Source organism: Pseudonaja textilis, chromosome 10, assembly GCF_049901715.1.
Source record: "Pseudonaja textilis isolate UNSWEBS1 chromosome 10, rPseTex1.2, whole genome shotgun sequence".
NCBI lineage: Eukaryota > Metazoa > Chordata > Lepidosauria > Squamata > Elapidae > Pseudonaja > Pseudonaja textilis.
In genome coordinates, this window is record NC_141999.1 from 19,033,910 (window position 1) to 19,056,036 (window position 22,127).

The 22,127-nt window shown below is 45.0% G+C and overlaps 2 protein-coding genes and 1 long non-coding RNA gene across 6 annotated transcripts in view; 2 read left to right on the forward strand and 1 right to left on the reverse strand.

The window, feature by feature from the left end:
- The first annotated feature begins 774 nt into the window (after positions 1 to 774).
- Positions 775 to 18,046, forward strand: ETFB (electron transfer flavoprotein subunit beta). Of its 4 annotated transcripts, none has more exons than XM_087940013.1 (8): positions 809 to 1,037; positions 1,635 to 1,836; positions 3,395 to 3,553; positions 8,917 to 9,075; positions 10,584 to 10,646; positions 12,583 to 12,741; positions 13,703 to 13,890; positions 17,791 to 18,046. In XM_087940013.1, exons 3-7 carry the CDS (start codon positions 3,449 to 3,451, stop codon positions 13,871 to 13,873), a joined length of 657 nt encoding a protein of 218 aa, XP_087796139.1. In that variant the 5' UTR covers positions 809 to 1,037; positions 1,635 to 1,836; positions 3,395 to 3,448; the 3' UTR covers positions 13,874 to 13,890; positions 17,791 to 18,046. The 4 variants fall into 4 exon arrangements, with proteins under 4 accessions (XP_026574580.2, XP_087796139.1, XP_087796140.1 ...); XM_087940014.1 differs by having other exon boundaries at positions 13,703 to 13,881; XM_026718795.2 differs by lacking the exon at positions 1,635 to 1,836 and having other exon boundaries at positions 775 to 1,037; positions 13,703 to 13,881.
- A 161-nt stretch (positions 18,047 to 18,207) lies between these two features.
- Positions 18,208 to 21,383, reverse strand: LOC148124950 (uncharacterized). Its single transcript, XR_015744848.1, has 2 exons — positions 21,251 to 21,383; positions 18,208 to 18,440 (listed from the first exon to the last, which is right to left on the reverse strand). It is a non-coding gene; the product is annotated as an uncharacterized LOC148124950 (long non-coding RNA).
- Positions 21,212 to 22,127, forward strand: part of VSIG10L (V-set and immunoglobulin domain containing 10 like) — a 37,653-nt gene continuing 36,737 nt past the window's right edge. Inside the window, exon 1 of the mRNA XM_026718801.2 lies at positions 21,212 to 21,452. Within this exon, the coding sequence (XP_026574586.2) occupies positions 21,386 to 21,452 (67 nt within the window). The 5' untranslated portion in view covers positions 21,212 to 21,385. The remainder of the gene's footprint in view (positions 21,453 to 22,127) is intronic.

A 22,127-nucleotide genomic window follows, 5' to 3' on the forward strand; every position in this document is an offset into this window, starting at 1 on the left:
GCGATGCAGTCTGTCTGTCGAGGTTTCACCTTTCTTTCTTTCTTTCTTTCTTTCTCTCTCTCTCTCTCTCCTGTTTTTATCTTTTCTCATCCTTCCTGTGCCTAAGCCGCAGTAAACTCATTTCATGCATTTAACTGCCATTAATTCAGGTTTTTTTTGCACAAGGGGAAAAAAAAAAGAATTCTCGTGGCTAGGGATGATGGGTGATGTAGTCCAGCCGTGGTGCACATCTTTCATCTGAATGCGATCTCCAGTGGGCTCTGCACCTCTCCCAGAAGCAGCATTTTCTGAAGTCCCCAGTTGTCTTTTTATTTCCGCCTGCGGGGAAAAAAATAAGAGTCGGAACGGGAACGAAGCAGAGACGTTTCTTGCCCTCACGTAGAAATATCCGGGTAACGCATTCAGACGTGCTTGTGCTGACGCGAGTTAAGAGGCTCGCACTGGCAGATTGTCCTAAAGAGTCACCACAGCGTCAAGGAGACTCTACTAATTACAAGGGAGGCCGCCTGTGCCAAAAATGCCCGATATGGAGTGGATGTGTAATCAACCTGCCGCGCGGGACACTTCCCGCCCTTTTGTCCCTATTCTGGGACAAAGTCGCCTTCACCTCAAGAAACCGGGGGTGGCTGGGGAGGAGGAAAGCCGCACTTCCCATTGGCTATCCTGTACCGGAGCGGAGAATGATTGGCCAAGAGGGTGATTACCGCCCTTTTCTCCCGCTCTCCTCCACGTACAGAAGCCCTCTGGGATTGGCTCATCCTTAACGCCAATCATTCCCTTGGCGTTTGTCCCGATCTCCCGGTTTTCCCCTCCCATGAAGTTATTAGTTGGAGACCCGATCCCCTCCAAACCGTCTTGGACTGGGAAAGCTGGATATTGATCTGCTTCCTCGGATTGGCTGAGCCCATACAAGGGGCGGGGGGAGAGATGCGTGCGCAAGTGTGGGCGGAGCTGCTGACTGCAAGGGCGGCAAGATGGCGGCGGCCGGGCTGAGGGCAATGGTGGGAGTGAAGCGGGTCATTGACTATGCCGTTAAGGTGCGCGCTTCCCGGGCTTTTCGGGTTCTCCTCCTCCCGGACCGTGAATTTCGAAATTGCACACCCGAATTACCTGTCTGATTATTTAGGACCCATCTGATCCCTCACAAGCCGCTTCTCTTGAATTAGGCCTTCACAAGCAGCATAAAATCTCCCTCTTGCTTAGTTCCGTGCGGCTTCCATAGCGATAATGGGGAAGCCGGGTTGCTACGCTTTTTTCTAGTCCGGGGTTGTCTATAGACGTGGGGAGGGTGGGGGATTTCATGGTGGTCTTTATCCATCAACCACCGAGAACGCGATGCCGTCTTCTGTTAGGGACTCCCAGAATTCCTCTTGCCTCTGCTCGCTAGGAATCTTGGGATATATAGTTCTAACTTCGGGTTGGGGGGCAAAGCCTGGCTTTGGAACCTCAGAAAATAGGGTTTGGGGAGATTATTATTTTTTTTAAGGGGCAGGCCTAGTCTGCCAATGCTATGTTTATTTTCTGCTGGCCTGATGAGTTAGAAGGGATTCTTTCCTGCTCTCCCTTTCCGACTTTTAGATGTTGCCAATAGCAATAGCACTTAGACTTATATACCGCTTTATAATTCTTTACAGCTCTCTCTAAGCGGTTTACAGAGTCAGCCTCTTGCCCCCAACAATCTGGGTCCTCATTTTACCTACCTGGAAAGGATGGAAGGCTGAGTCAACCTTGAGCCTGGTGGGATTTGAACCGCCCAAATCGCAGTCAGACGGCAAGCAGCAGAAGTAGCCTGCAGTACTGCACTCTAACCACTGCACCACTGTGGCTCTTTTACAGGTAGTTCTCAACTTACGACTGTAATCGAGCCCCAAATTTATGTTGCTGAGTGAGACGTGAGTCTTGCCCTGTTTTACCGCTTTTCTTGCCCAAGTTGTTAAGTGAATCTGGCTTCCCCATTAACTTTACTTGTCGCAAAGGGGGATCAACATGACCCCAGGACACAGTAAAGGTCATATATCTGAGCCGAATATGAATTTTAATCACGTGACCATGGGGGTGCTGCAGCGTAAAGTGTGAAAAACGCCCATAAATCACTTTTTTTCCGTGCCATTGTAACTGTGAACGGTCCACTAAATGAACTGTTGTAAATCGAGGACTACCTGTATACTTTGCTTTCCCTCTCGAGAATATGTGGTAGTCCCTCCTCCTGTTTGTGTCCCAGCCGCAAAGAGTCTTGTGGAATAATAAGTTGGGGTGACTATCCTTGAAACACCAGGTGAACATTAAGACAGGACAAGCCTCAGTCCAGTACTATAAGTACTACAGGATATACTCTGGCTTTGCAGGTGCTGCCTGCCACAACATCCACTGTAGGTAGGTTGTTTTTAAATATAGCAAGTAGCTGAAAATTATCCAGGGGAAACCTCCATGGTGACCGAGAATGAATTTGAATGTATGTCTCTGGTCCTAGTCCTCTGTATCTGTTGCACCTTTGTGACTAGTTTTGTTTTTTTAATGAGCCCCATCTCATGCTTACTCATTGTGGCTCTTGCTTAGAGATGTTGTATCACTGCACAGTGGATAATGAGAAGAAGAGGGATTGTGTTGGCAGGCAGGGTGTTTCGTGTGTATCTGAGTGTAATGTACCATAATTTTCATGCCTGCTCAAGGATAATCATGTGGAAAAAAAAGCAATAATCTGAAATACATGCATAATTTAAAGAATTAAATAAGTTAAGCAGATAAGTCTTAATGTTAATTTCGATTTTACCCATCTACCATTTGCTGCTATTTAAAAAAAAAGATACTTCTATTTCATTTCCATACCATAAAACATATTGTGTATCTCTGTGGAAATTTGACAGCTTCGATCCGTAAACCAAAAATAATATAATGAAATGAATCAGCTCTGAGGTTACACCAGAACTGTGTGTTTCTCTAGCAAACTGACACATAACACAGATGGAAAAGAGCCTTGCCTAAGAAATGTATTCCTGGTTAATTTAACTGAAATCTTCAAAGTGCTGTGCATTGTACATGCTTAAATGATCAGACATCTGGTGAAATGAACCTGCTTATTAGTTACTTTTTCAGCTGGTAAAAATGTGTGGTTTGTCTTCTTTGGACCAGAGAAAGCTTGCATTAAGCTTGCATTACCAAATCTCATTCTCTTAAAGTTTCTCAACCCCAGCAGCTTTAAAATGAATGCAGCTCAACTCAATCTCCCAGAATTCCCTGAGAGAAGCCAGCCTGGAGGACTCAGTAAGTTGAACCATATATCTTAAGCCTGCTGAAGTTGAGAAACACCGCCCTACAGAACTGGAAATGTTTTCTAAGCGTTCCCTACTTTTGTGTTTCCCTGAGATACTTTCTCAATAGATTGTCTCCTTCACAGGTCCGGGTAAAACCAGACAATTCAGGGGTGGTGACCGATGGGGTCAAGCACTCAATGAACCCCTTCTGTGAGATCGCCGTAGAAGAAGCTGTCCGTCTCAAGGAGAAAAAACTTGTCTCGGAGATAATTGCCGTCAGCTGTGGCCCACAGCAGTGCCAGGTAGGAATGCTTTTCCCTTGAGAAGGAAACAAACCCCAGTCTGAGGTTCTTTAAGAGTATGGATGTTCTAGTTGGGCCTCAGCCCTTCTCTTTAATAATATCTAGAAACTTAATTGCCACGCTCTGGAACTGTTATAGTTCCTTTGAGCGTCACCCATCAGTATTTATTTGCACAGTGTTGGGTGTGGAATTAAAATTCTGATCATCCTGTATGTAAAAGAATGTTACGGTCAGTAATCGGAGGTTTTGAAGCCATCTTTAACATTTATTGTTCCCTCACATGCGTTTTTCCAAAATTTTAGTTTATTTCTGGGATAGAAGAGAATGAGCAAAGTGTTTCCATGTCACACCTTTCGGATAAATATTTTGGGGCTCCCACTTCATTTGGACAAGATGGGTAAATATAAGTCCATTTTCCACAAACCACATTTGTTTTCTCAGGGTCCCCGAACACTGCTGTATTTCAGATCAAGAAGGAATTGAATAGGATAAAGTACTTGACATGTTAATGATCGAGCATATATAAATAGTTTCAAGAAGTCGGCTAAAAACAGCAGATTGAAATTAGGAACTTCATTGAAGTTAATCAAGTGCATAGGAATCTGCTTGGGAACGGATGACTCAGCACTACTCTACATGACTTGGAATCATGACAAGCTGAACATGAGCCAGCAGTGTGACATAAATGCAGAAAGACAAACACGAGTTAGGATGCAGCAGTAAAAATTCCCCAAGCACCAGAAATAATAGTTCTACTATGTCAGACTGTCCTGAACCATTCCTGTTTCTGGACATCTGACTTCTTAAGAACCATTCAGGCAAAATGAAACAGGTGCACATAAGAACAATGAGGATGATCAAAGTACTGGGAACTAGGCCTCTAGGAGAACTCTTATGTTTAGCCTAAGAAATGATGCATTATTACTCCTCAACTACCTAAGAAAGCACAATCTGTTATCTATTGTTGTAGAGCTCGGGGTACAAAATAATAGATCTAGAAAGCAGAATTCTAGAAAGCAGCAACGTGCAGCAGCCGCCGCCAAAAAAGTTACTGCAATCCCTGTTTGTCTCAACAGAGGCATAGAATCAAAATCGTGTAACGTATTAGTACCGCTTTATAAAGCCTTAGTAAGACCACACCTGGAATACTGCGTCCAGGTTTGGGCACCGCATTACAAAAAAGATGTTGAGACTTTGGAAAAAGTGCAAAGATGATTAAGCAACTAAGATGATTAAGAGCTTGGAGATAAAAACATGAAGAACAGTTGCAGAAATTGGGTCTGGCCAGGCTAGAGAAAAGGACCAGGGGTGACATGATAGGGGCTGCCACAAAGAATAGGGGGGGAGGGCTCATCTTATTTTCCAAAGCACCAGAAGGCAGGACAAGAAGCGATGGATGGAAACTAATGAAGGAGAGAAGCAGCTTGGAATTAAGGAGAAACTTCCTAACAGTGAAGACAATTAATTAGTGGAACAGAAGTTGTCTTCAGAAGTTGTAGGTGCTTCATCACTGGACGGTTTTAAGAGGAGGCAGGACAACCACCTATCTGAAATGGTATGGGGCAAGGGTCTTCAAACTTGGCATGTTTAAGACTTGTGGACTTCAACTCCCAGAATTCCTGAGCTAACATGACTGGAAGAGGAATTCTGGGCGTTGAAGTCCACAAGTCTTAAAGCTGTCCAGTTTGAAGACCCCTGGTATAGGGTCTCCTGCTTGAGCAGGGGGCTGGACTAGAAGACCTCCAAGGTCTCTTCCAGATCTATTCTGATTCAGTTCTGACAAACCAACAAAGGAATGATCGGGGGTAAAGTAACTTTTCACTGGATGTGTTCAGATAACCAACTTTTAATGGTATTTGCAGTAGTCCGGAGTCCTGTACTAGCAGGCAGTTGAACTTGGTGGCTTGGAGTACCTCCAACTTTCTAATTCGATGGAATAAAAATTATCTCAAAGGGCTGGGCTTAGTTTATTTTATCAAACCTTTCTGATATTGGAAGTTATTATCATTTCTTTATTTAACTTTCTACATTTTTACCCCAGTTTTAATACTTAATAAGTAACTAAAAGTGCAAGGCATACTTAATATTTCATCCTCCCCCTATTTTTCCCACAACACCAAGCCTGTTTGGTGAGTTGGGCTGAGATAAGAGTGACCGGCCCAAAGTCACCCAGCCCTTTTTTTCCATGCTTAGGGTGGGACTGGAACTCCCAGCCTCCTGATTTCTAGCCTGGTGCCTTCGCTGCATGCACGAAACACCATTCTTCTTTCCAATGCATTTCACCCTTTTCTGTCAGAAACTGGAGCTCGGATTCCTTCCTTTCATGCAAAGGTCTTGAGCGGGTGGAGTCAAGGGAATGTAGTGAACGAATGGCTTCCCCTAGCTGAGTGTGAAGGGAGAAGCGCTAGGGTTGGCTTAGCTTTTCAAAAGGGTCCGGTGGACACCAGGTGGCACCAGCTGCACACAAGAGAACTTGGTGACGTACTTGTCCGTGTGTTGTGTAGGAGGCATCAGTGACATAACTTCTTTCTCTTCAAATAGAGAAACAATGGCCAAAGCAATGGGGAAGTGTAGCTTGACGCTTTTTCGAGGTGGGATGGATAGAACAGTTGAGATTTGGACTGGGTTTTCAGTGTGCATTTATGGAGCTTTCTCATCTGAAGTACAGAAGGCCATAAAACAAGTTTTGGAAGATAAGGGATTCCAAATATGTTTGTGCCTTATAACAGATCCAAGGCAAGCAAACAGGATTTATTTATTTATTTTAAAAAAAGAATTGTAACAATCATGATATCTACAAGCCAGAACTATTCGTAAAATTATTACCTGCGGGAGTCAAATTAATATGAAATGGTAGTTCAGAGGATAGGAAATCACTCCAGGAGTGAATTATGCCTTAGACAGACTTACACATGGCAAATTTAATAACTGCATTTCAGTCCTAAAGAACAAGACTGTTTATACAGAAAGCATTCTTCTTGCTTCTTTATAATCATTTGACAAAGACCTCTACTGAAATTCTTCCAGTGGTCAATGGAGCAAAGGAACATGTGTTCTGCCCCCTTCTCTTCTAGGATTAAGCCAAATGCCAGTTTGATTTAGTGGTTAAAGCGTCAAATTAGAGACCAGGGGATTGGGAGTTCTAGTCCCGCCTTAGCCACAAAATCCTGCTAGGTGACTTTGGGCCAGTCACTGCCTCTCAGCCCAACTCACCTCGGAGGGTTGTTGCGGGGGCGGGAGGGGGGGAGAAGGAGAAGGAAGAAGGACTGTAAAGGTATGTTCTCTGCCCTGAGATATGTGTGTGTGAATGGCAGGGTAAAAATCTTTGCTTTTTTAAATGTGTAGCTTGGAGCATAGACTGTCTGCAGTCAAAGAAGGTGCTCCTGCCACTGCCTTCCAGTAGCATTCTTGGACTCAGGTATGATGCCAAAATGGGATCTTTCCTGCTCTTTTCCTGAGGTCCCAATGGTTTTTTATATATATATATCGTGTCTCTGGTATTTTCAACTTCAGCTTCTGACAGTATGTGATTCAGCCAGGCCTCCTTTCGCCCCTGCCCTTCCCTCCCCAGACCTGGCTGTATTCTATTTTCTGTCAATGAGGCTTCCTGACAGCTCCGCCCGTCATTGGTTATTTTCTGCACTGCTGCTCCCACTTCCTCATGACCTTCACTTGCTGGGTTGCTCTTGTAGTAGTTTTTTTTTAAAAAAAAAATATTTATTTTTGGCTGCCCTGCCTTTCCTCAAGCGTCAGTCTGCTGCTGATAATCTCTTAGTCTCAGAGATATGGCGGGGTGGGGGGGATATCTCCAAGGCTGCCTTCCCCTTCTGTGACCGGTTATTTTCTCTGGTCGTATCAAGGATCTGCCTGGCACCGGGTTTGCCTTTACATCTGCTAGCTCAGCAGCTTCTGTGCATCTGATAACAAATGTGTCTTGTACCTTGGCTGGGTTCCCAGTGGGGAGACCTCCCCTTCCTCCCTAGACTTTCTAACGGTTGCTATCAACAACGCTGGAAAAGCAATCTCCGGTTCATTCATGCTAGCCTCGTACATCATTAAAACATCACATCAATTGTCTTTCAGCTCAGCGTAAGATAAATATTCCATATGGACAGCATTTCCACCAAACGACAAGATACGGGGAATAGGTGTGCTTGGTGGAAGACACATGCCCACATTAAATCTCAGCCTTGGCTTTCAAGCGTCTTTAGAATAGCATTGTTTCTTTTATGTTAGCTATCTCTGTTGCAAGTGAAGTGAATAGGTCTGATTTGTGAACGGGGACCAGTGCAGTGGCGGTTTATCTTATAAATGCTTTGCACCTTGGGCGAAACAATGGGGCTGTTCTCCGGCGTGAACATTCACAGGTTGCTGCTGTACAGTTTCTGACATTCTCTTCCCTCATTTCGTTGATATGTTACCTACCACAGTGGAATTGCAGAAGACGGGCATACAGGTTTTCAAAGGATGCTCCAAGTAAAAATGCAAGAGAGATGGTGTTGCAGCTCATCCTAATAAGGGAGTTGGCAAGTAAGCCCAATGTTAAATAGACACACGGGAGACCTGAATTCCAGTTTAGCCATAATATTCATTGGACAGGCGTATTTTCAGCCTGGGCTGCCTGCAAGGAGGGTTGTGAAGGTGAAATAAAGTAGTTCCACATAGGTTGCTTTGAATTCCGATATTCCTGTTAGCAAGGATAGGAGGCAGCCCAACTCTGGAATTCCCAGGGCCCTGGGTACCGCTTTACATAATTGGGTTTCAAGCGATGTTTTTTCAAACTTGGCATCTTGGAAGAGGTTTGGACTTCAACTCCCAGAATTCCCTAGCCCAATATTTGTTGGCTGGGGAATTCTGGGATTGAAATTTCACACATCTTAAAACTGTCAAGTTTGCAAAACTCTGGTTTATCACATTTTCCATCTTAAGGTCGGAATGCAATTACAGTGTGATGGTTATCTGCCTTTAACCTGTCTTTCTCTAGCTATCCAAAGTCTGCTGCAATAAATGCTTTTGGATGAGGGCTGAGTTATGAAAACTGTAACAGTAACAGAGTTGGAAGGTACCTTGGAGGTCATGTAGTCCAACCCCCGATCTCTCAGAAAGACCTGTACTATTTCTGATAGATGGCTGTCCAGTCTCTTCTTAAGAGCCTCCAGTGTTGGGGCAACCACAGTTTCCAATTGCCAAACTCTTACGTGGTTTCCCAGTTGTCATTAGGCGCTGGCTACCAAATGCTTCAAAACAGAAAGAGAACTTTAGGTCAGACTCCCGTTCTAGAACAAAACTGGAGTTTTACAAACGCTGGCCAAACAACCACATTTGGAAGCCTGTTTTTTTGTTGTTGGTGGTCGCATCTGCAGGAGACGATCCGCACAGCCCTTGCCATGGGAGCTGACCGGGGTGTCCATGTGGAGATTCCTGCAAAGGACTACGAGAGCCTCACCCCCTTCCAGGTTTCAAAGATCCTGGCAGCGCTTGCCAAGAAGGAAAGTGTGAATCTGTTGCTGCTAGGGAAACAGGTGAGAGAAAAGGAAGGGAAGGGCTGCTTTTGGCACAGGTAAATATTCCACGTGGAAGTCAGTGGTGTTCTGAACTCTGGGCAGTCTCCACCCAAGGCTAAGTTTCTAGGCCTTCGCGTTTTTTGAGAAGACAGAAGGCCAAAGTATAGGTAGACCTGGAGTAACAGAACCTACCCATTATGGTCGTAATTCATGATAGCCATAACATGAGTCATACTACAGATCCAATTTTACAACCTTTTTTATGGTGGTCATTAAACAACTCCACAGACATTTAGCAAACCAGTAGCTCTCTCTCGGCGTGGTTTTGCCAAAAACCAGAAGTAAATGCTGGTTTTGGACGAAATTTGTAAACCATGGTCCCTTGATTGCAGAAGGCTACAGACGGCTGTAAACACTATTGGAACTTCAAATATAAATCAGAAGTATCCCCAAGTTAAGCCTGATTGAACTTCAAACATTCGCTAAGTGACTGTCTGAGTCATAAGTCGAGGATTAGCTGTACCCAACCAGTTGGCATTTCGTACATCCGTAAAAGAGCAGAAGCTTACTCTGGATAGCAACAGAGCAGGGAGTACGTGCCTTTCCAATCTGATAAAGCTGGCATGGCCAAGGGAGTGGACTCCATTACTCAGCTGAGACAGATGGCGAGCAAGGAAACTCCCATGCCCAAAGGGCCAGGCCCACCAGGCCTGAGGCCAGAAGAGGCAGAGCTGGGCCTTGCAAAGCTGATGGCTTTCCAAGAAAACGCAGGAGTGGAGCCGATCGGGCAAGGCTCATGCCGCCCTCCCTGATAGCTGGACAGCTGGGCTATGAGCCATTCAGGGTTTTCAGGAAGGAATGGCAAAATATGGCACAATGTTTATTTATTTATTTTTTTCCCCCTTACTAGCTGAAGGTGCTTTTCTGGCTCTAAAAAAAAATGGGGAACCTGGTTTTGGGTCTTTACTGAGCACAAGCCTTTCTGAGTTTGTTTAATGTTGGCGGCTGTTGATTTTCCTCAGAAGGAAAGGGCGGCATGAAAGTAGAAAAGTCAAACCAGCCCTACCTTGAACTGAAAAAGTGCGTTTACTTGTGTACATACACATTCTTGTGGTCTTGAGTCAACATTCCCCAAGCCAAGTTTTGCAGCGAAACCAATCACCCCCACGTAGCAGCATCCTTTATAGCAGGGGTCCCCAAACACCGGTCCCCAGGACCGGTACCAGTTCGTGGATCACTTTTTACCGGGCCGCAAAGCGGCGTTTGAGTGCTCGCGCCTTAGTTTTGTCGTGGGGGCGGCCTGATGGCAGTGGAGTCTCACGTTACTCAGGTACCGGTCGGTGGAAGGATAAATAATCATGAAACCGGTCCCTGGTTTGAAAAAGGTTGGGGGCCACTGCTTTATAGTACATATTTCCTGGTCATTATTGGGTGGCGGGGGAGGGAAATTAACCTGTAAAACCAGCAATACTTCCTGTGACCTTCCTTCTCTCTCCCTCTTTTTTTCTTCTCTCTCTCCACCTCAGGCCATTGATGATGACTGTAACCAGACAGGGCAGATGACGGCTGCATTTCTTGACTGGCCTCAGGTAAATTAGGAACCTCTCAGTTTGTGCCCCTGTGCTTAAAGGTACATAACCCTTTCCTTTGCTTCAGTGAATGAAACAATCAGATGGAGAGGTGAATGGTTAGTTTGTTACTTTGCTGTCCTAGTAAAAATAATCTTGTAGTAAAAGAAGACGAGGGGGGAACAGGAAGCTGGCAGAGTGGGTAGAATAGTCCCTGTGCTGTGTAACTCTGTTTGGTAGCCAGCAATGAAATACAACAGCCTGTTGGCCGAGGAATGGAATTCTGTTTTTTTTTTTTTTTCTAGCTCCCAGATGACCACTGTAGATTTAAGAAAGTTGATGTGCAGAAGCAGGAATTGTTCTTGAAAATATTGGGCTTACACAGAAAACACAGTCCTTCAAGACAGCCAGCGTTTCACTTTTGTTTTGTGCATTCACTGCCTAGTTGTCTACACTGATAGATTTGTACAAAACTTGTATCTCTCTCCTGCTTCTCCACAATCCGAGAATATAAATTCTTTTCATTTGTTCATTTTGTTTGCAATAGAAATCTCCATGCCTTATTTTATTTTAAAGGCAGTTAGTCCTTTGGTCATGTTTTCTTCATCTTCCCATAGGAATTAATCCTTCACGGAGGCTCTTTTTTTTTTTTTTTTGCTTCTTTTATATGGCTGGATTTGTGGTCTAATAAGCGGGGCAGGCAAAACTTGTTAGTGTCCAGCTCAAATGTTACGCTTGCACCTTGGTCACATTTCCAGAGAGATGGTCACGGCGATCACTGCCGGCTTGATAATGGAGTTGAAGGCAGGTGAAGTGTGCAGGCCTTTCTACAATTCACTGGGTTGGGGTGTTTTTTGTTTGGCTAGAACCTGCTTTGCTTGGCAGGGCAATAGGCAGGATGCATTTCACTTGGAGCCCTTGCAGATACATCACAGAGGCTGGCAGCCTCGGCTTTCTGGTATTTTAATTCTGGGAAGAATTAAGAACTTAAGAATTAAGAATTGTCAAGAACTTAATTGCCTAGCTCAGTGGGCACCAGGGGCTAGTTCCATGGAGAGAAGTTTTTCCCCAGACCAGATCAGGCTTGGCTTGCATGCACAGCCCAGTTGCTGGCATGCCGTGGTCCAGGGCCAAACCACGGACCGGGGGCTGGGGACCCCTGGCCTAGCTGGTGTGCTGCCTGGATGTTCTGACCCAGCTCCCCAAACACGACAAACCCTCTGTAGTTGAAGCAATGATTCCATTATTAGGAGAGCCAGCAGCCCCGGCAAAAAGTTCCTCTCTCACTGCAGGCTAACAAGTCTGTCCAGCCAGGAGATGAACAGTTGTCTGTCACATCTATTCATCTCTGCCCCCTGCCTTTTATCCCCAGAGCTAGGGTGGGGCTTTGCTAGCGGGGGTGGATCTTCCGTCCCAAGGACCGGCCCATAGATTTCCACTGCTCTCCTCTCCTCTGCCTTCTGCGTATCCACGTATCAGGCATTGGACCCAGCTGTTCCTCTTCTTCCTCCTCAGCCACCTCCAGACCTGAGCGCTGTTGACTCTCCATCTGAGGGCTGACAGACGGCCCAGGTTCTGCCTCTTCCCTATCTCTGCCAGGTCCATTCCCTCTTCCCCCTCGGAGCTCTCAGGTTGCCCCGATGCTGACCCTGACTCCCACGCCTCCTCCTCCTCTGATTTGGCTGCCAGAGGGGCTGGTGGCCGACAAACCACAGCCCTGGATTTTGAAGATGGCTTTGCAGTAAAGCCACCTCCGTTGTGTGTGTAAACAGATTAGTATCGTCTCTTAATCCCCACTTATGACCGAGAATTGTTTTTCTTAAATAGGGTGATTTGAAAAGACTGCTACGTATGCTGAGGTGTGTGCATCGACACCCCTCCCATAGGAGTTTCCATTTGGGACAAGATCACACTTGCCCCGCTTTTCATGGCAGCAGCTCTTCTTTTTCCTCGGCAGGGAACTTTTGCTTCAGAAGTGAGCCTGGATGGGGACTGGCTGAAGGTGGAGCGGGAAATCGACGGGGGTCTCGAGACGGTGCGCCTGAAGCTGCCTGCTGTGGTGACTGCCGATTTACGGCTGAATGAGCCTCGCTACGCGACTCTGCCCAACATCATGGTAGGATCCTGACGCCTCTTTCTTACTCTGCTGCTGCTTACCTGCTCCAGCAGACCATCCCAGCAGGTGTACAGCTTTAAGATTAAAGAGAAAGGCTTCCCTGGGCATCGTTTCGGAGCTCCGTGGCTTTGGAGAAGAGAGAGGTGGAACTTGGAGTTTCTGGGAAACTGATAGAACATTTTGATAGTGACCCGAAACTCCTCCTGATAAAACTGGACGGAAACGTAGAATAGTTCACTTTACTTTATTGTCACTGCACTTCGTACAACGAAATCGAACACCATCTTCAGTGCACATCATGACCATGAAATTAAACACAAACACACATCCTTCACACTCCACACATTGAACTGAAAACCACCTGTCACCACACCAACACTGCACTATACAGCAGAATTCAATAGGGGGCCCAAAGGAGGACTGTACAACCGTGGTGAGATTCAAATATTTTTATCACCGGTTTGGTGGGTGTGGCTTGGTGGGCGCGCTTTGTGCGCATGCAACAAACGCGCACTTTGCACAGGGGCGCAGAAGCGTTCTAACTCGCCTCCTGCAAGCCTGCATGATCCCGGTTGTTTCAGCAGCTGCCGCGCAACACTCTTCTGTGCCACACAAAGCAGCTGCGCTTCAAACTCAGAGGAGAAAGGTGCTTTTCACACTGCAACAGTGTGAAAAGCAGATCTAAGCCACTTCAGTGCCACTGTAATTTCGAATGGTCACTAAGTGAACCGTTGTAAGTCAAGAACTACGTGTTGAACATCTGCAAGTGTGTTAAATGCAAAGTGCTCCAGTAACAGAAGGGGAGCTGCAGGTTTGCACGGAAGCCTTGACTTTTCCCGTCCCCCTTCTGTTGGTTCTCTGTATCCCAGGGACAGCTGGTCATAAAACCAGAAGAAAATTTTATCCGGCAAAACTAGTCCGTGGTGGGCTAATTGTTCCCCGTTCCCCTCTTCTTTCCCAGAAAGCCAAAAAGAAGAAAATGGAGATGGTGAAGCCATCCGATCTTGGTGTGGATCTCACGCCTCGAGTGAAGACTCTGAGCGTGGAAGATCCTCCTCAGCGGAAGGCCGGAGTCAAAGTGGAAACGGTGGAAGATTTAGTTGCTAAGTTGAAAGAGATCGGGCGCATCTGAGCTCTCGGGTAATTTTGGTAAGAGGGAAAAACTGGGGGTGGAGTAGACTGGTGCTGCACAAATTCACCGCAACTATAGCCCTCAACTTACAGCCATTATGGAATCTGCCCACCAGGGTCATAAGTCGCGACCCTTGTAAATTTGGGACAGTCACATGAACAATCCCAATTTTATGACCTTTTTTTTGCAGTGGTCATTAAGTGAACTCATGGTTCACCATGAAGGCAGTTTTGCCCCCCCCTCCCCTCCCCCCAAAAAAACCCACAATGGAAGTAAATGTTGGTTTTTGGCAAAGCCATCATAAAAGGTGGTCATCTGAAGGTAGGAGGCTGAAATGGCCCTAAATGCAAATAACCATAAATTTTGCAGACATAAGAACCTTTTTGACTCTTAAGGCAAATTTTGATCTGTAGGATGACAAATTGTGTTCCCTTTTAAGTCGTCTTCTTCCAGTGCCCATTTATTGTTGTGGTTGTTGTTAGTTGCAAAGTCGTGTCTGACCTATCGCGACCCCATGGACAACATTCCCCCAGGCCTTCCTGTCCTCTACCATTCCCCGGAGTCCATTTAAGCTCACACCAACTGCTCCAGTGACTCCATCCAGCCACCTCCTTCTCTGCCGTCCCCTTCTTCTTCTTTTGCCCTCAACCTTTCCCAACATTACGGTCTTCTCCAGGGAGTCCTTCCTTCTCCTTAGGTGGCCAAAGTCTTTGAGTTTCCTCTTCAGGATCTGGCCTTCTAAAGAGCAGTCAGGGTTGATCTCCTCTAGGACTGACCAGTTCGGTCACCTTACAGTCCAAGGGACTCAGGAGTCTCCTCCAGCACCAGAGTTCAAAGGTCTCAATTCTTTGGAGCTCAGCCTTCCTTATGGTCCAACTTTCACAACCATACTTTGCAACTGGGAAAAACCAGAGCCTTGACTATACACACTTTATACGCCCATTTATAATGAGATGAATTAGCAAAATCCAGGATGTTGGCCAGGGTGGGAATGTAGATGACTCAGTTTCCCACCCCAGGTATGTGCCAAAGTGGACCCTTTATTTTCTTCCTCCTTATAAGGAGAATTCTTGCAGCTGTCTCTTCCTTCTTTGTGGAAAAAAAATATATATATTTGTGAGGAAAAAAGAACTGCAAAGGATTAAAGTAGTGGATGTTTGGGGCGGATTGATATCAATATTCAATTAATTGTGTCCCCATAATTTAAAAGAATCTGACACACTTAATAGATTAATGGCTCAATTGAGAGAATGGCCCTTGTTTCTCTGGTGAATTTCTACTGATGAATATGGGGATTTCACACTTGGTAACAGCTCCCTAGAGGAGAGTCACTGGGTCCCAGCTTCATTCTCCCTGACATTGTGCAGCCCGCTTGTCTTTCCTGTTCCTGCCTTTTTGCCCAATATTTTTGCTCTCAGGTTTCAGAGTCTCCCAAAGGCCTGAATTTATTTTTCCTGAAAAAAATAAAAGGAAATAGATGCAAATCTGCTTTGATTTATTAAACCCCTGAGCACTAAAATCAGATTTTCTTGGCTCCACATGCCGCAGAGAGTCAAAGCCATGAACTCACTGAGGTTCATAGTGACTTTAAAAAAAAAAAAAACACAGCTAAAATCTGCTGTTTAAACTGGAAGGGAACTTACAGCAATATGTAAAGCGTGTTTGAACTATCCTAAACAGGCGCATCTGTTGTAATGTGAAGAAGACAGATAGGCCAGAATGTAGTTTATCTTATTTATTGCACAGGTCTCCTTGATCTCAAGATACAGATATTACATTCCCCAGACCACAACTCTGGGATGTACTTTGGGCTGCAAAGGAATGATTTCCCCAAAAACGTGTCTCCGTTTTGGGTCTAAATCCAAATCCAGCCATGGAAACCATTTTTTGTTTCTATCACTTTTGCTTTCTGTCCAGCTTGGGCCAAGTGGGTTTGATTTGGTTTGTCCAATTGATCCATTCCGTTCAAACAGTGTCAAGCTGTGTCCATATTTTTTCTAAATTAGATTTTTTTGGGGAGGGGAGGGGTGGGAAGGGCACCTTTTGTGCAGAGCTTTCTGCATTGCCTCACCAGTTTGAAACCCATTCGATTGGACAGTCAAATCAGGAAGACAGCTCAGTTGAATCTCCTTCAAACCAAGCCTCTCTAGAATCAAGGCTTCGCGCAGCGCCTAAAATGTGATGCATGAAGGTTTCCAAGGGCCCAGAGGGAGAAGCAAGGGCCATTGACTGATGAGTCATCCTTGGTTTCATTTTTACTGTGGGGCCTTTTATCTCATTAAAAATGGAAATCAAGACTGCAAGAGCTGTGTTGGCTGGAGAAGACTAGCGCCCATCAAATCCAGCCTTGTCTCCAGCTGCGGATGGCCGGATGACCCTTGGAAACACTCAAATCCTAGCAGCCTCCAGATCCGTTTGATGCGTGCTGATTTTGGAGCTGCGCTGCTCCATCGCATCCTGAGAGTTCCCACTCTTATGTCCAAGATCCTACCCTGAGATAGGCCTCTCTTTCATGATAACTCCCTCGCGCTGGCATTTTTAGCAAGCGAAGTAAATGGTCAGCAGTATTTTAAGTGTTTCGGTTTTTCTTATTGATTAGATGAAGACATTTCTTTTGAAAACATTGCCAGTGAATGAATATATCCCTCCAACCCTGATGGATGGTATTTTGTAGTATCAACATAAAAAACGAAACCTTCAGTCATTTATAATCATCTTAAGAAGGATACGTCCCGTCCATTGAGGCCGCCTCTCCCAGATCCATCATCATGGAGCCCATTGTTTTTGGATTTTCTTTGGGTTTCTTACCCTTCCACAGGATTTTTCACAACATTTAGCAAGAAATGAAGACGTGTTCCTAATGTATCTACCAAAAAATTTATATAAAGGTTGCAATTGTTCTTTTTTTTAAGGGGGGGCGATGAAAATAAACGTCCCTTTTATGAATCCCGGTAGGCTACAAAATATGTCATTTTCCACAATATGCAAGCTGTTGGAAAAAAAAAAATCCATTATATCATCAGAGATTAAAGACTAGGCATTTGGACACGAGAAAGATCCATTTTCTCAGGTTAATCAACTTCCACAAATAGTTTTTCTTTATTTGAATTATAGGGCAGCTTTACCCAGCCTGATTGATTCCCACCATTTTGGTTTATTTCTTCCCTCCTTCCCGGCTAACAGGCTTTTCCAATACCTATCGAGTTGTCAACGTTTGTTATCCCAAAAATATTTGACTTGTAACATGCCCGAATTGGACTGTTTTTTTAAAAGCTCTGAACATCCTTAATTGGTAGAACACTGGCTTTTTATTTATTTATTTATAAAGTATCTCAATCTCTAGGAGCTATACAGAAACTTGACACCAGAGGCCAATTTTAATGACTCATTCATTATGAGGTTCTGTTGCTAAGTATAGTTCTAATAACAGGCCTAAATATCTGCAGACCCCTCACATCCTGGACATAAATTGTTTCAACTTCTACACTAAAAATGACATTATAGGGCACTGCACACCAGAACAACTAGACACAAGGACAGTTTTTTTCCCAAATGCCATCACTCTGCTAAGTAACTAATTCCCACAACACTGTCAAATTATTTACGAAGACTGTATTACTATTATTCTTCTCATCCTTCCCATTACCTATTTCCTCCCATTTGTGATTATAACTTTGTTGCTTGTATCTGTACAATTTATATTGTTTTATTTAATTTCGTGATATGATTTGATTGCTTATTAGTAACCTACGACTATCACTAAGTGTTGTATCTTATGATTCTTGATGAATGTATTTTTTATGTACACTGAGAGCCTAGGCACCAAAGACAAATTCCTTGTGTGTCCAATCACACTTGGCCAATAAAGAATTCTATCTATCTTCTATCTAAAGGATCCCTTTTGTCTCTCTTTTCAGCCTTGCCCTGAGATGCTGCTACGGGTGGATCTCCTAGGAATGGGTGTGGCCTTCATAGAGCCTGTCTTCCTGTCTCGAGAGAGAGAGAGAGCCCATCCTGTCGGGACCCGGTCCCTCTGAAATCACAAACCATGCTGCCTTCCCTCTCAGCTGGCCGCTGGAGAGAGCCAAACGAGAGTTTAATTCTATTTTCTGTACTAATGATGGGTTGGTTTGCAATAAACGTCATGTGATCTTTGAAGGTGCTCGGAGCAAATGTCATGTCTCTGTTGTTTTCTTTGCATTCCCAATTAATTGCTTTAATCCTGCAGTAAATGATCTGCCCTGGGCATTCAGAAGGGTTTCTTTTTGTGTGTGTTAGTGTGTTTTGTTTTTAATGGCCCATGGTTTGTAGATGTAGTGTCTGAACAGCTCACCTCTTTTTCTTTTTTGCAAAGCATAGTTGGAGGCTAACTTTCCTTCATTAAACGGGTGCAGAATTTGCAGGATTTCAGGACTAGCACCGAGTTCTTGTTGGCTTTTAGGCAAAAAAAAAAAAAACCCACAAAAAAAGCAAAGCCGTGGTTCTTTTCTCTACACCGTGAGGAGCCTTTTTGGGGAAATATTCTGTTTATAGCCCTCTGTCTTTTTGTTGCCAATGACTCTGGCATCTGAAAAAAGGTAGTTAAACATTGTGCAGGTTTGTGCTCTATTCAAATCAGTCTCCAAGGTACTGCTCAGCTCAGCCTTTAAATAATAATAACCTGAAACTGACACAGCTGTCAATATCTAGAAGCCCATTTCACTTCGGTTGCCCTTCGGTTGCCCTTCTGTTTGTGTAGGCTAGCTCTTTAAGCGGAAGTTGAGAAAGAAGACGCACTTTGATTATCTAGCAACCCTTTATAGGTTTTTTTTTTTCCCCTGGTTCTCTAAAATTAGCATAGCGGGGTTTATGGCCCCATCTTTCCAAGACAGACGTGAAATGTCCTTTTTCAGGGCTCGTTGGATCAAAGGGGCCTTCAGAAGCTTTCTTTGAGGTCGGGCTGGGTCCAAAGCCTTCCTTGCATCTCATATTCATAAGGGAGGAAACAGCGGGAGGTTTATTGACAATGCACATCTAATCTATGTCAGTTCGCTTCTGACTAGGACAAGAGAGGAATGCATATGTATGGTTTGTCTCTCAAAACAATCCAGCGCGTTTTCTCTTCACATAAGAGCATTCTGCCTCCTCCGAGAAATTTTCACTTGCACGCCATCACAAACAGGAAAAAGGACTGGAATTATTTTATACCGATCTCCTTGAAGGAAAACAAACTTTCTTAAGTCTCTAGGTTGGGATGGACTGAGCTCTCTGTTGCCTTTTTTAAAACCAGAATTTACCATTCTGCAGCCAATACTGAAAATAAAGCAGGAATGGGTAGGATTATAGAAGCTCTCATCCAAGGGTCTTCAAGCTTGGCAAGTTTAAGACTTGTGGAAATTCAACTCCCAAGATTTCCTGAGCTAACATGACTGGAAGAGGAATTCTGGGAGTTGAAGTCCATGAGTCTTAAAGCTGTCAAGTTTGAAGACCCTTCTGCAAACCTGGTTGGCTGGCTGGGGAATTCTGGGAGTTGAAGTCCACAACACCTTAATAGTTGCCACGGATGAGAAATGCTGTACTAGATGAAAACAAGGCTTTTCCAAAAGGTGTTGGGGTGTGGATGCCAGAGATTGAGTGAGAGGGAAGGTCTGTATTGTATATTATTTATGATGATGTGATTATATTTTGCCATCTTTGCAAGCCACCAAGAGTTTGTTTATAATTGCAGTAGGATCGAAATATGATTAATTAATCAATCCAGAGGTTATACACAATGGGGTATAAATTGTGTACATAAATTTAAAAAAATTAGTTATGTGATCTGACACTGTCATGCTATTTCCTGATTTATTGGCGCACGAGGTGTTTTGTGAACATAGCACAATGTGTTTTGTGGAATTTAGCAACCTGAGGTTAACTTCTAAGCACCTTGATGAGTCTTTGTGCTGAATTTTGCAGCAATAAATCCGGCATTCCAGAAGATTCCCCCTTCGCACACACTTCTGTTCAGCAGGGTTTTTCATGGCTCGAGTCTGTTTTATAGACTTTTGCCAGCTGATAGTAGTATATAACCCTGTTTAATCAGCCTGTTTATAGCTGTGTAGAGTTCCCCCAGGCCAGGAGCGGAGGTTCAACAAAACCGCAGAGAATAGTGGAAGTCCCAAGTTTGCAGAGACAAATGGTTTGAAGCAACAGTGCACTTGGGTCTTTGAAAATTTGGTCAAGGGGAAAGGATTTTAAAATAGATTGCACGCGGTGCAGGGAAAGTGCAAAAAACAACAACCAAACAATACAAAACTCCTTGGATTGACATCGGTTGGAGCAGAAGCCTTAGCCTTGTGTCTTTGAACAAGCGATTAAAAAAAACTAAGCTTTCTTCGCCACTGGGAATTTTTTTTCCTGCTATTTGCCTAGTGCGAACATGGGGTTGCTGGCAGAGCGCTAGGAAAGCGATAAACATGCCACGAGCAATTTAATATCTTTGAAGGCTTGGGTGATCCCAAAATACTAGCCCATCATCCATGTGAGTTTGGCCAAAAAAATTGAGCTGCCCCAGCTCTGGTAAAATCCCTCCTTGGGCCTGTCAATCAGCATCTGCTAAAGGCAGATAACTCTATTGTCGTTCTGCATCAGATACATTTGGACCGTTCGGTGGTTATGGAGGCCAGAAGGTAATCCTGATTTACAGACGGCACAAAGAGCGTCTCGAAACGAAGGCAGGGATCGCACCATCCCCACGCCTCCTTGCCCCCCAATCCTGCAGATGTAGTTTAGTTCACTGTCATTGCACCTCTTACAACGAAATTACCATCTTCAGTGTACATTATGACTATGAAAATAAACACAAGCACATATCCTCCACATTCTATACAATTGAATTGAAAACCCCTGATATTGCATTAATCTTGCACTATACAGTAGAATTCAATAGAGTTGCTGCCCTGGGATAGAAGCTGTTTCGTTTGTTTCGTTTTGTTTTTAATTTGAAGGGTGGGGGGAGGGGATGCTATGGAGTGTGCCCAATTTTCACCGGCCAAGAGTTTTGTGCAGTTTGGATCGCCCCAAGCGTCCTTTGTGAAATCCCGTTCGAGAGCTGTGAGGTCCACTTTGGCCCTCTCCCCGCCTTGCCGTCCGGTGCCCTTCTCCAAACCCTCCGTCCTGGGGTTTGGCAAAATGATTGACAGCTCCACAGCTGACTTTTGAATACGCTCCTCCCCACCCTTCGGTTGTGACTTTCCAACAGGTTTTGCTGGTGCATAACTTGAATAGCTGAACTGCCTTTGTCCTGGCCCACTGCCCCAAGGGGGAGGATTAGGTCTCCCTCCTGGGCCTTTGGTTCGCTGCTGCTCTTTCTTCCTTCCTTCCGCTACCTGGTGACACACACACACATACACACACCTGCCTTCCGGCATCTCCAGCAGAGGCCCTGCCATTCCCTTGGCACTCGGGGTTGCGAGCTCTTCTTCGATCTCCGTGTCCTTCTGTGCGTCAACCTCCTTCTCACCCCCGCCACCCCCTTGGAGCCAAGCTGGCATGGCTTGCTGGCACCCGGGCGTCCGTTTTCCTTCCAGCCTGACCATCTGCCTGCTTTCCCTGCTGGGTGAGTTTAGGAAAAGGGCTCCTCCTGGGTTTCTTCCTTTCCCTCCCACCCCCACCCCACCCCACCCCCGCCAGCTGGTCTGATCCTGCTGGCTTCTGACAGAATCTGAGCTGTGCGTGAGAAAGAAGCAAAGCCCCGTCCAATTCCTAAGGGGGTATGAGGGTTGTACACCTCCTCTTCACCCGGGCTGGAACAAGAATTGAAAGGGGGGGGAAGGAGCAGCGTATTTAGGACAATGAGGATGAATTTGAACAAAGGAGGCTCTGCTGAAGGTGAGCTGTCTTTTAAGACTCACCTGTGCAAAGCATCACACACCTCCGACACCCGGCTCAAAAGAACCCTGAGAAAGATGAGGCTGTTGAGATCCAACAAATACTCCTCATTTGTTTATATATTTGTTTGTTTGTTTGTTTGTCTGTAAAACATATACAAGATGACAAGTATGAACAGGGATAGGGTTAGGGATAGGGATAGAGATAGGGTTAGGGTTAGGAATAGGGATAGGTTTAGGGTTAGTCTTAGGGTTAGGTTTAGGGATAGGGTTAGGGTTAGGGATAGGGTTAGGGATAGGGATAGGGATAGGGTTAGGGATAGGGATAGGGATAGGGATAGGGTTAGGGATAGGGATAGGGTTAGGGTTAGGGATAGGGATAGGGATAGGGATAGGGTTAGGGT

Excerpts from the sequence above, each read along its gene's own strand:
- ETFB (XM_026718795.2), top strand. The coding sequence starts at position 975 with ATGGCGGCGGCCGGGCTGAGGGCAATGGTGGGAGTGAAGCGGGTCATT. Across the intron at positions 1,038-3,394 it reads TCATTGACTATGCCGTTAAG|GTCCGGGTAAAACCAGACAA; the intron begins GTGCGCGCTTCC and ends TCTCCTTCACAG. Across the intron at positions 9,076-10,583 it reads TGTTGCTGCTAGGGAAACAG|GCCATTGATGATGACTGTAA; the intron begins GTGAGAGAAAAG and ends TCTCCACCTCAG.